The sequence below is a fragment of the Hippocampus bargibanti genome, linkage group LG03, assembly GCF_051943395.1.
Source record: "Hippocampus bargibanti isolate YZ-2025 linkage group LG03, ASM5194339v1, whole genome shotgun sequence".
In the NCBI taxonomy this organism is placed as follows: Eukaryota; Metazoa; Chordata; class Actinopteri; order Syngnathiformes; family Syngnathidae; genus Hippocampus; species Hippocampus bargibanti.
Window position 1 is genome coordinate 8,974,284 of NC_142736.1, and position 13,901 is coordinate 8,988,184.

Genomic DNA, 13,901 nt, shown 5'->3' on the forward strand with positions numbered 1-13,901 from the left:
TAAGCAGCATATTGACTGTTTCACCAGAGGAGAAAACATTCTCGATCACTGTTACACAGCACACAAAGGGTCATACCGATCTGTTGCGCATGCAGCATTGGGTCTTTCTGACCACTATTTAATCCACTTAATTCCCACATACAGACAGAAACTCAGATGTGTAAAACCGGTAGTCATGACTATTAAGAAATTGACTAATGAAGCAAAGTTAGCGCTACAAGAATGCTTAGACTGCACTGATTGGAGCATCTTTGAAACTTCAACTGGCACTTTGGATGAATACACAGACACTGTAACATCATACATTAGTTTCTGTGAGGACATGTGTATACCAACAAAGTCCTTCCGCTCATTCAACAACAACAAACCATGGTTCACTCCCAAACTCAGGCAGCTTAGGAAACAGAAAGAGTCCGCATTTAGAAGCGGCGATCGAGCAGTTTACAGACTCGCCCGAAACAGACTGACAAAGGAAATTAACATCGCAAAGAAAAGTTATGCGGAGAGGCTTAACAAACAGTTCTCCGCTAACGACTCTGCATCGGTGTGGAATGGCCTCAAATCAAACAAATTATCGTTTACCATCCCCTCAAGCAGTGTACAACAATGGTATGGCTGATGAGTTAAATACATTCTTTTGCCGATTTGAAAAGGACCCCCCCATTTCCCTGGTCTGCCCACCATTACCAGAAACTACCGTATCTGCGCCCTCTGTCCTACAGATCCACGAACTGGACGTTAAATGGCTCTATAAGCAGCAGAAGATCAAGAAAACTGCGGGACCTGACAGAATGTCCCCCTCTTGCCTGAAAGTCTGCGCTGACCCGCTGGCTCCGGTCTTCACACGAATCTTCAACAGATCCGTGGAGCGGTGTGAAGTCCCATCCTGCTTCAAACAGTCTACTATCGTCCCAATTCCAAAGAAACCAGCACCCTCGGGATTGAACGACTATAGACCTGTTGCTCTGACGTCTGTGGTCATGAAGTCCTTTGAACGCCTCGTGCTGAACCACCTAAAGAACATCACCGGACATCTGCTAGATCCTCTTCAGTTTGCCTACCGGGCAAACAGGTCTGTGGAGGATGCAGTCAACATCGGACTGCACCACATCCTTGACCACCTTGACAACACAGGAACCTACGCAAGGATCCTGTTTGTGGACTATAGCTCTGCGTTCAATACCATCATCCCAGAACTCCTCATCCCCAAACTTCTCCAGCTTGGTGTGTCCCCTACGATCTGCCAGTGGACCCGCAGCTTCCTGACAGGACGGACACAACAGGTCAGACTGGGAAATATATCATCCTCAACACCAACCACGAGCACTGGAGCCCCGCAAGGATGCGTCCTCTCTCCACTGCTCTTCTTTCTCTACACGAACGACTGCACCTCAACGCACCCAGCTGTCAAATTCATAAGGTTCGCAGACGACACCACGGTCATCGGTCTCATCAAAGACGGCGACGAGTCTGCGTACCGACAATAAGTGGAGCACCTGGAGCTCTGGTGCAGCCGACGCAACCTGGAGCTGAACACGCTCAGGACAGTAGAGGTGATCGTGGACTTCAGGAAACATCCATCACCACAGCTACCCCTCACACTATCCAGCTGCCTCATGTCAATGACAGTCTCCCAGGACATGAAGTGGGAGGTCAACAGCAACTCTGTCTTGAGAAAGGCCCAACAGAGAATGTACTTCCTGAAGCTGCTAAAGAAGCATGGCCTGCCACAGGAGGTGCTGCAACATTTCTACAAGGCTGTCATCGAATCCATCCTGTGTTCTTCCATCACCGTTTGGTTCGGGGCCGCCACAAAAATGGACAAAATCCGACTTCAACGGACAGTTAGGACGGCGGAAAAAATCATTGGCACCGCCCTACCCACTCTCGAGGGCTTGCACACTGCAAGAATCCAAACTAGAGCTCTCAAAATCCTACTGGACCCTCCACACCCTGCCCACCACCTTTTCCAGCTACTCCCCTCAGGCAGGCGCTACCGATTCATGTGCACCAAATCCATCAAACATTTAAACAGCTTCTTCCCCCAAGCCATAAACTCTTTGAACTCTTTGAACTTTTTCAACAGTAGCCCAAATGGAACTGTATAGTGCCACTTGGATGATGATACTAGTGCAGCGTGTTCTACCGGAAACAAATTCCATTTGTCCTACATACTTGGCAATAAAAATTATTCTGATTCTGATTCCTATTCTGATTCTGATAACTTTTTGCTAATGTTGAAGATCATTTAACAGTTCTAAATACCCTATTTTCGGGTGTATAAAGCACACCTAAAAGCCTTTATTTTCTTCAATAGACAACCCTGCGATATGTATGTGAAGTGATATTGAGCCACAACAGGTTTCACAACTACTATCAACAGCCGCTGACTCCATTTCCCCTTGTTGAAGAAGTAGTGCGTAACCCTAGACTCTACTGTAGCGCCTTATAATGCGGTGTGCCTTATATTTGTATAACTTTTATATATTTATATATTATATGTGGAAAATATTTTGTCATTTATTGAAGGTCCGTGGTGTGCCTCATATATGGGAAAAGTTTGAAAATACACCATTCATTGGGGTGCGCCTTATAGTGCGGTGCGCCTTATACACCGGAAAATATGGTTGTAGACAATGGTACAATGAACATTAAATCCAGTATTTACATCTACTTGGTGCTATGTGCAAAAGGTTATTCCTCCTGAAACTAAATAACTAGTTGAAATCAAGCGTTTTGTTTAACTGCCAATGAGTGTTTTACATCTCTGGAGTTATTTTGGTACATTCTTCTTGGCACACTGGAGGGTTGTCATTCATGAAACAGGCTATCTAAAGTTATGCCACAGCATTTCAATTAGCAATTAGATCCAAGTCTCGACTCTGACTTCGCCACTTTCAAACCTAAATTCATTTTTTTTTTTCATTCAGTCATTCAAAAGTCAACATGCTTCTGTTTTTGGACAGTTGTGCTGACGCTTGATGTCACAAAAACATTCTCTTTTGGCATTTTTTGGTAAAGAGCAGAATTCACGTATCTACGTATTTTCAATTTGGGGAGAAATTTTATAAACAAATTCATTGTTGTGCGATGGGCTCACCAGTTTCACCCATAGTGGCTAATCTGTACATGGAAGAGATGGAGAAACAGGCCCTCACATCCTTCCCGGGGACAAAACCTAGACACTGGTTTAGATATGTAGACGATACTTTTGTCATAATTAAAAAACAAGAAATTCAATCCTTCACAGATCACCTCAACTCTGTAGACATCAACATTAAATTTACTCGTGAGGACATTAAAGAGAACCAACTAGCCTTCTTGGATTGTAAAGTAATTATAAAAGAGGAGAGGAAGAACATAGATGGTTTGAAAGGGGGGTAAAAGAAGTGATTCTTATAAAACAACAAAATCCTTCATTAAACCGGTCTGGTGGGGTGAGGTTCAATTTGGATCGTTCATACAATAGCCTGCTTCGGCAAAACAGGTTAGGCAACATTCGTAATGCTGATGAGGTGATACCGGTGGGAGTGGGGCAAATAGGCCAGTCGTTAGTCAGGAATGTAGGAACAATCAGTGGGGTCGCAGGGAGTGGTCCTCTGCTCCCCCCAACCTGAGAGTAAGGACGTATCATAGCTTTGTCCGGCGCCGCCATGTCTGGACATTAGGGATATATAAATAGGGCCGATACGACCAGTCAGACTTTAGTTCGCTGACGAAGCCTCTTGGAATGAAGGCGAAACGTCCGAAACCTTCAAATTTGTACAGATGACGGCTGAAGAAACCTTCTCATCTTTGGGTAGGAGTGGTTTTCACCCCCAACTGGTTGTTAGTTATGTCACGAAAACTAACCCCAATGGAAGCTGCAGTATTTTAAATATTGTCCTGGCTTCCTTTGTGACTTGCTGGATGAATTGTTGTTGTGTATTAGGAACATTTTTTTTAGGCCGGCTGTTCCTCATTGTTATATTTGTAGCTATTGGCTCTAACCATGTTTCGCTGAAGTCCTGAAGCTCTCGGAATTGGTTTTGCAGACCCACAAATGTCATTTATTTTGTTTGTCATCGTTATGGTACAAGAAAGGTTGAAGTAGCAGTGGATCTAAGAGCGAATGAGGACCAAGATAATTGTAGGTTCACAAGGTTCGTCGGGAAACAGCAGAGGCAGGGAGACACTGGGAAAAGACAAGCAAGAATAAATAGTTAACAGCAAAACATCCAAAAATGGCATCAAAAAGGTCTTTATGCCACTCCCAATTCACAAATCATCTGCCACTTGCTTGTCGATCAACAGAGTTCGTATACACGGATGGTGATTCCTGATAAACTGCAAGTGCGGAAGCCAACAAAGTCCACCAAAATTAATGAGGAAGCCATAATGCAAACACGAAAGTAGGATCTGTGACAGCACATTAGCTATCTTTTTGTTATTTATTCCAGACTTCATTTTGTCAGAAAGGTTAAAAAGGAAGTGATTTCTTGAAAGAAGTGGACAAACAACTCAGCTTTCCGAAGATAATAATCCAGAATTAGTATTTACGGACGGCTTTGAATATTATTTTTTTTTGCTTGCTGATTAAAATAATTTTATGCTGGGTTCACTTTGTCTAATATTTACATTGATTTGATTATCTTTAAGTGTGGAATCAAGAAGACGAGAAGAGGGCATACATGTTTTCACATCAATGCACATCGTGCTGAATTTCAAGGAAACGTGTTCTGATCATCTTTGATGACAGAGCGACCAGATATGGATTTCTTATCAATTACATGAATATTGCATGTCACTCAACTTGCAGGTAGATGGATAATGAGGCATGAATTGAGCAGCTCCCAGTAAAAATCTCCTTGGCCAGGTTGGCTGGTTGGTTGGTTATCTGGTTGAATACTTCATGTTTTTATTTGTTTTGTCATTGTGTTTTATTGTCTTTTATCTATCATTTCTAAAGTACCATGTTTTTTTTGCACGATCAGACGTACCATCAATAAATGTCTTATTACTGTTTTCACATATAGGGGCCCAGTGCATGATAAGGCAAATAGAATAGAAGCAACAAGTCATGTCAGTATTTTAAATATTGAGCCTTCTTCATTAGCTTGCAATTGCATGAATTTGTTGGAATGTACAAACAAAATCAAATGGCACATTTTAATATAAGCAACATGAATAACAAACATTAAAAGTGAAACGGCAGATAGTGAAATACAAAAATTGAGGCATTGCCAAACGCAATTATATTTTTAGCATAGCATTTCACTTTATGAGGAACAAGAAAAAAACAAAAAGACTTGAAATGTTTTACAAAGGAATTACTGATCATATATGACAATGTAAATGGTTTATGCATTCACCAGACATACTATATAATCCAAACTACCAACTGTAGTTCTAAACTTTATCTGACAAAAAAAGCACTTCTGGGAAAGCAACAGTTAGCAACGTTTCAAGAGAGAATTGGTTTTAATGTGTCTATTTTATTCTGGGACCTGGTGAATGTGTCATTTAAGTAGGAATGAACCATGGTGCAACGACAAGTTTCAAACGTGAATTCCAATGTCATTGCTTCTGTTACTTATCAGATGTCAAAGATGGTAAGGGTGCACATATTTGAGACCACATCACAAACATACTCAGATTAAATCTAATTATCATTATCATTATCAAATCTAATTATCATTCTGTTTCCACCAGTATCTGAAATAACGTCTGCGTCAGTTCGACGCCCGGGGCGCCGCCCTTACAAAACATCTCCGCCTGGGTGGCCGACAACTTCTTAAAAAAAAAAAAGATTATTTTTTCAAATCAAACGTTGGCTTTATTCAATAAAGCCAACGTTTGAACGTAGATTTCGAAATTGGAGTGAATTATTCAGATTTTAAAATCTTTTGGTTTGGAAATTTCAAAATGTCGGTTCATTTGGCAATTTGCATACTCGGCACGGCAGCCAATCAGAAGCCTTCTTCGTGCTTCCGTCTTTCCCGAGCGTTATAAGGTCGTTCATTTTCCAAAGTAGATGCACAGAAAGAAAGATTCAAAAGAAGCAAACAAAATTTAGGACGCTACAAAACATAAACGTACATTATCCCGTGACTGTAAAGTGTCCTTGAGAGTTTTGAAAGGCGCTTAGAAATTGAACGCACATTAAAAGCATCGTGGAAAGAAGAATTCACGTGGCTTGTAGCAGATGACGCAACGCAAACATTGCATTGTGGAATATGACGAAGAGTGTATGGACAAACGATTAACTGGAGCAAAATCATCAGCAAGGGATATTTACGCTAAATTAAGTAAGGGATCATTTGTGGTAGGCACATTCTTAATAAAAAATAAACGCCTTCATACTTTGCAACAATTGTTTTTTTTTTTTTGCAATTAGTTGTCTGATTGTTTCAAGTTGTGAAAAATAAGCAGGCAACTTTATGGCCGGGCAGGCAACTTTTCAGAGTTGTCTGCCCCGGTTTCCGTTAACTTTTTGTCATGAGTTTCAGACAGTGGTTTCCACATATGCATTAACGTAACATGTTCTTATCTGAATGGCTTTCTTAAAGCCCTACCATTAAATACATTTGGTGTGTGTGTGTGTTCGTGCGTGCGTGCGCGTGTGTGTTTGTGTGTGTGTGTGTGTGTGTGTGTGTGTGTGTGTGTGTGTGTGTGTGTGTGTGTGTGTGTGTGTGTGTGTGTGTGCGCGCGTGTGTGCGTGCTTTTGTTCGTTCATATGGTAGGTGAATCAAGAGAATGTGGTGAAGGTGGGCCACAGACAGGTGGTCAACATGATTCGGCAGGGTGGGAACCGCCTTTGGATCAAGGTGGTGACAGTGAGCCGGAATCTGGACCCCGAGGACACAGCACGTAAAAAAGGTAGTTTGCTATTAAATGGTACAGTACAGCGGGACTGTTTCCATTTTGCAAAATGTTATCATGTCATCCTGACATAGCAGGTTTATTTCTCTTTGTCAGTGCAAACCATATACTGGAGCGCTTTTTTCATACATCAACTTACATCAGCGTTCCAAAAATACGTTCCAAAAATAGCCCTGATTGGTGAAATCCACAAAGTACAATGTAGTATTTTTTTAAGGAGTCCTTCTCCAAGAGAAGAACGTTGTTATCTGTAGTTGTTGGCACTCTTTCTTTTGTTGTCTTTCTTTTTTTTGAGAATATAGATTTTTTTTTTAATTAATGACATGCAAATGTGCAAACAAAGTAAAAGAAACAACACTGCAAACAAAGCAGAATAAAATCAAACACTGGCTTTGACAGCTCATCAGCTCCATGAGCTGTTCCATGAGCTGTTCTCTATTCTCCAAAAAAAGAAAGACAAAAAAGAAAGAGTGCCAAAGACTAACGATAACAATGTTCTTCTCTCGGAGAAAGACTCCTTAAAAAAAAAAGGTTTTCCCCTGAAAAAAAATATGTGATGCACTGAAGCCGCGATAAGTGAACCGCGAAGTAGCGAGGGATCACTGTAGTTTTATATGGTTGAGCCCAGAACAGCACTTGATATGTTAGCAATGGCCACAGAATCATCAATTTAGACCAGGGGTCTCAAACTCAATTTACCGGAGGGCCACCGAATGCAGAGTCTTGGTGAGGCTGGGCCGCATCAGGATTTCCACAAGAAAAGCAAAGATAAAACATTCCAATGCAATCCATGCGCACCAAATCCAGCAGACATTTAAACAGCTTCTTCCCCCAAGCCATTAACTCTTTGAACTCTTTCAACAGTAGCCAAAATGGAACTGTATAGTGCCACTTAGCAGTTTTTTTGACAACGATACTAGTGCAGCGTGTTCTACCGGAAACAAATTCCTTGTGTGTTCTACATACTTGGCAATAAAGATGATTCTGATTCTGATTCTGATGTTCTCAAAATCTTTCTTTTTATCACACAAAAAAATGAATTAAATGAATAAAAAATAAATTAACCAGTAATTAATAAATAAAATAATTATGATGATCATAAGGCAAATACAGACGACTGAAAAAAAAACACAGGAAAACTAATTATTTTAATCAAGTTTCAAATGTCTGTATTCACAGTACTTTAACCTTTCACTTTCTTAACATAAATAAAATATTGAACATGAACTGTCCTAAACATTGCTTCTCTTGCCTACTACTTCTTGCTGCTATAGACCTGGCAGCGCTTCTTTTCACAAAGTCGAGCCACATTTGGCTTGAGGGAGGATGCAGTGGATCTGAGTAGGGATTGAAGATGCTCATCAGTAAGTCTGGACCTGTACTTGGACTTATTGAAGTTCAAAGTGGAGAAGTGTCACGTCACTTGAGGCTTGAGGGCAGGGCTCGAGTGACGAAAGGAAAGCGGGGAGGTTGGATCCAAAATACACGGCGAGACAGATACTCATGAACAAAAGTCTTTACTGAGACACGCATGCAAAAATGACAGCTGGATGAGGTAAGTGAGTGATCGATAACGGCAGACCTGACAGCACGGTAGTAGCAAGGGTGGCTTTCAAAATACTCCGACGGAGACGGTATGGTGCGATCGGCAAATATAGTCAAAAGGCACAATCAAGGGAACGATAAACAGCTGTGGGAACCCAGGTGCACGATGATGGGAGGGTCCGTCTCCAGGGAGCAGCGGAGGAGATGACAGGAGGGGCGGGGCGCGCCCAGGACGGCAACGAGATGTGACAAGAAGAGCTTCTCACATAAGTATGTGCTCCCAAAAAGACACATGGACCGCTTGAACATTCGGGAAAGTTCAAGGAAGCTGGGGGTTAACTCTCTCAAACATTGCTCAAGCTTGTCTTCTTCTCCATTCATATCCCTGAACTTGGCTTTGAGTGCAGAGTGGCACTGTAGGTCACAGAGCTCCATTTGGAACACAGGAGGGGCATCTTGTACATCAAAAGAGAATGGGTCCGCAACAATTTGAAATGTGGCTTTGTGTGTCTTAAAGTCTGCAAAGTCTTGAAGTCTGTGATCAAATTCCCTCTGTAGCTCCAAAATGGCTTCAACATACTTCTCACCACTGAATGGTGTGCCTGCATCCAGGAGTGTCTTGCATGCTGGGAAATGGAAAAGGTTTGTCTGAGAGAGCTGGGCCTTCCATAACACAAGTTTTGTGCAGAATGCTTTCACGTTGTCATAGGCAGCACTGACAAGTTGCCCCTGGCTTTGTAGCTTCTTGTTCAGTACATTTGTGACAGGTTGTAAAAACACACCCTGGCCGGCACCCCATCCCACGGGTACAGGACATGGTGGACAGCCTTGGGGCTAACACCATCTTCTCGCTGCTGGACCAAGGCAAAGCATACCACCAGGGGTTCATGTCCAAAGGGAGCCGACACCTGACCGCCTTCGTGACCCCTTGGGGCCTTTATGAATGGATTTGAATCCCTTTTGGACTCATGAATGCACCAGCAGCATTCCAGCGGTGTATGGAACAATGTCTGGAGGGGTTACGGGACGAAATATGTGTCCCCTATCTTGATGACATTCTTGTTTTCAGCGGGACATTTGACAACCACGTTGAGGACGTCAGGCGAGTGTTGCGACGTCTCAGGGAAAATGGAATAAAACTCAAATCCCGAAAGTGTGACCTCTTCAAGCCGGAAGTGAGGTACCTCGGCAGGATTGTCTCTGCTGAGGGGAGAAGAATGGACCTGGCAGATACAGCAGCAGTGTCTGCCCTGAAAAACAAGCAGCCAGGCACTGTCAGTGAGCTTCGAGCCATTCTGGGACTATTAAGCTATTATAGGCAATACATCGAAGATTTCTCTTGTAGTGCTAGTCTTAAGCTTAAAGCCCCTCTGAATGTTGAGACTCAGCAGCACCAAAGGGAAAAATGGAAAGTGAGACATAACAGTGTGTCTTCCAACACACGTATTGAGTGGAGTGATGAGCATCAGTCAGTGTTAGAGCAGCTAATAGACTGTTTAGTTCAACCACCAGTCTTAGGTTTTCCTGACTTCGCGCATCCTTTCATTTTGCATACAGACGCCTCCAACCGGGGTTTAGGTGCTGTGTTGTACCAAAGACAAAATGGCAAACTTCGCGTGATAGCCTATGGCTCTCGGACTTTAACTGCAGCTGAGAAGAATTATAACTTACACTCGGGCAAGTTGGAATTTTTGGCGCTTAAGTGGGCGATCACAGACAAGTTTCGTGATTATTTGTACTATGCACCATTCTTCACGGTGTTTAGTGACAATAATCCACTCACTTATGTACTGCCGACTGCTAAGTTAAATGCAACTGGGTGCAGGTGGGTCGCAGAACTTTCTGATTTTAATTTTACTGTCAAATATCGTCCTGGTAAGGAAAATGTTGATGCAGACAGTTTATCTAGGATGCCCCTTGATATGGTAACATATATGGAAGGATCGATGAGAAGGTTTCTTCAACCGTCATCTGTACAAATGTGAAGGTTTCGGACGTTTCGCCTCCTATCCAAGAGGCTTCGTCAGCGAACTAAAGTCTGACTGGTCGTATCAGCCCCATTTATATATCCCTAATGTCCAGACATGGTGGCGCCGGACACAGCTATGATAGGTCCCTACTCTCAGGTTGGGGGGGCAGAGGACCCTTACCTGTGGCCCCACTGATTGTTCCTACATTCCTGACTAACGACTGGCCTATTACCCCCACTCCCACCGGTATCACCTCATCAGCATAACGACCCTCATCAGCATTACGAAAGTTGCCTAACCTGTTTTGCCTAAGCAGGCTATTGTATGAACGATCCAAATTGAACCTCACCCCACCAGACCGGTTTAATGAAGGATTTTGTTGTTTTATAAGAATCGCTTCTTTTACCCCCCTTTCAAACCATCTATGTTCCTTCGCTAAGATTTTAACCTCATTGTCGTCAAATGAGTGGTTGCTAGCTTTTAGGTGCAGATGTACTGCCGATTGAGGTCCACTTGTATTATCCCTGCGATGTTGATAAAGTCTTTTTTTGAGAATTTGTTGAGTCTCCCCAATATACTGCTCTTTACAATTTTCATTCTTACAATGTATGGAATAAACAGTGGGGCCACAGGGAGGGGTCCTCTGCCCCCCCAACCTGAGAGTAGGGACCTATCATAGCTGTGTCCGGCGCCACCATGTCTGGACATTAGGGATATATAAATGGGGCCGATACGACCAGTCAGACTTTAGTTCGCTGACGAAGCCTCTTGGATAGGAGGCGAAACGTCCGAAACCTTCACATTTGTACAGATGACGGCTGAAGAAACCTTCTCATCGATGGACCACTCCTGTACGACTGAGAGCTTACACAGACGTATATGGAAGGATGTACAAAAGAAATGTCATATGATGCTGTGAGTGCTGCCGTACAAGCAGTTGACCAACAGAACGAGTCTAGTGCAGCTTGGTCTATGGGAATCTCAGCTACGTGTGCCGAGGTGTCACTAAACACACCGATAGCCCCATTGACTGTTGGACAGATCAAGCTAGATCAAGAGACTGACCCCATTATAGGACATATTATTAGATACAAACTGGAGACGAAACCGCTAGGTACTGAACTAAGAAAGCATTGTCCTGGAGTTGTTTGTCTTGTGAGGGAATGGGACAAGCTACACTTTAATGACAGAGGTGTTTTGTACAGAAAAACGGCAAACAGAACCCAACTACTGCTTCCTGAAAAACACAAGGTGACAGTGTTAAAAGAGCTGCATGATGAAATGGGCCACCATGGTGTAGAAAGGACTCTTTCCCTTTTAAGGGATCGTTTTACTGGCCCTTTATGCAAAAAGAAATAGAGGACTATGTACTGAGTGTGTGTGTGTGCCTAAAACACAAAAAGCCCAACCGTGAGACCAGAGCCCCTCTCACTAATATTGTGACCACTCAGCCTTTTGAACTTGACTCTGTTGACTTTTTGCATCTTGACAAATGTAAGGGTGGTTATGAATACGTGCTTGGCTAGTAGACCATTTTACACGTTTTGCTCAAGTTTATGCTACAACATCCAAATCTGGCAAAACAGCGGCAAACAAAATATTTAATGACTATGCTTTAAAGTTTGGGTTCCCCCTTCGGATTCACTATGATCAGGGTGGTGAATTTGAAAATCAACTTTTTGCTCAACTGAAGGAATATTGTGGGGTTGCGCGTTCAAGGACAACCCCCTACCGCCCACAGGGAAATGGACAGGTTGAATGATTTAATCGAACACTGATCCAGATGTTAAAGACATTGACAGAGAAACAAAAGAGTAACTGGAAAGACTCACTAAACAAACTCGTTTATGCTTACAACTGTACCAAAAGTGAGGTGACAGGGTTTTCACCTTTTTACTTACTTTATGGACGTTCACCACGTTTACCAGTTGATATGTTGTTTAGTTTGAATCCAGACTCTAACCAGGGTGACACCAACCAGAAGGACTATGTGAAGGAGTGGAAACAGGGCATGGAGGAAGCGTATGTGATCACGCAAGAAAATAACAACAAAGCTGCTGCCAGGAGTAAGAGACTATATGACAATAAACTAAAGTATTCTACCCTGTTGCCCGGTGATCGTGTTCTAGTTCGAAACTTAACCCCAGGCGGAGGTTCAGGCAAACTGAGAAACCACTGGGAGGATGTTGTTCATACAGTGGTTCGTCAAGTCAGCAAAGACATTCCAGTTTATGAGATGAAACCTGAGAGGGGGAAGGGCAGATCTAGGATACTCCACCGCAATCTCTTGCTGCCATGTGATCATTTGCCATTAGAGACTTCACTACAGCCCCAGTCCAAGGAAAAGTCCACTCGGCAACGACCGAACAAGATGCCGGAAATGGATCCGGAAGAGGATGATGAGGAGGATGAGTATTATCCAGTGTTGCATCGCCAGAGCACCCGACCAGACTCACCAGAACTGCAGGACGTGAGCTTCGTGGAGACAACCCACCATGATGACAATCAACTGGGGAATGAACTGCCGGGGACAGAGCCGGGAGCTGCGGAAGTTGACCAACCTCAGGAGGGCAACATTGGTCGGGAAAATGATTCACCTGTGACGGTGTGTCCCCCTTTTCCCCAGCCACCCCCAGTAATCCTGATATTGGGGGAAATCAACGGCCACAACGAGAACACAGGAGACCCAAGGTATTCACGTATGATAGCCTTGGTACGTCATCTTGTTACAGTGTAGGGACAGTACCATGTTATGGTGAACAGACAATGCCTTGGATGTATGGTGCACACCCCTATTATGCCACGGAGTACTACAGAGATGGTTAATCGACACTTCCTTTTGATAGCACAGTGAGATTGAAACAAGAAGACCCGATGAGCCCTGATGTGTATAATTAAAACGGAATGTATGAAAAGAGTTCCAGTCTGTGAACTGTTGATTGTTATAATGTAAACAGAATGTATGAAAAGAGTTCCAGTCGGTAAACTGTTCATTATTATAGTTCATATTTGGATGCAGTTCATATTGTCGTCCAGCGCATTTATGTATTTACTAGTACATATGTTGGGGACAACATCTATTTTGAGGGGGAGTATGTGACAGGTTGTAAAGTATCTTATTTCATATTTTGGTTACATTCGCGTAGTTCTATTGGTTTACAAATGATATATATCGAAAATGTTTATTTAAACAAGGAATGCCTGCTTCGGTTAGTGTTTCGTGTCGGACCGATTTAGATCGTTGGACAGGAAATTGTTGTGCGCATTACATCTGGGCATTCAAAGTAAACCACTGTTGAGTCAAGACGTATTGCACTGCTTGTCTTGTGGTTTTTTTTCTGGATCCCACAACACCGTATCTCCCTTACCATAGTGGAGAGCGCAACACATTTAGGTCATGTGTGATATCAACAAGAAAAGCTAAGTCAATGAGCCATTTTGGATTACTTCGCACAGGAACAACCACCCTGTCTTTCTCCATGAATTATTTTATTTCACTGGATAAGCACTGGACAGCCTGACTGA

At 42.9% G+C, this 13,901-nt stretch overlaps 1 protein-coding gene across 1 annotated transcript in view; it reads left to right on the forward strand.

Annotated features, from left to right (window-relative positions):
- The window catches only part of LOC148900227 (SH3 and multiple ankyrin repeat domains protein 2-like), a 281,991-nt gene that overhangs the window by 190,774 nt on the left and 77,316 nt on the right, over positions 1 to 13,901 (forward strand). Inside the window, exon 11 of the mRNA XM_088993047.1 lies at positions 6,723 to 6,858. Coding sequence (XP_088849173.1) covers positions 6,723 to 6,858 — 136 coding nt within the window. The remainder of the gene's footprint in view (positions 1 to 6,722; positions 6,859 to 13,901) is intronic.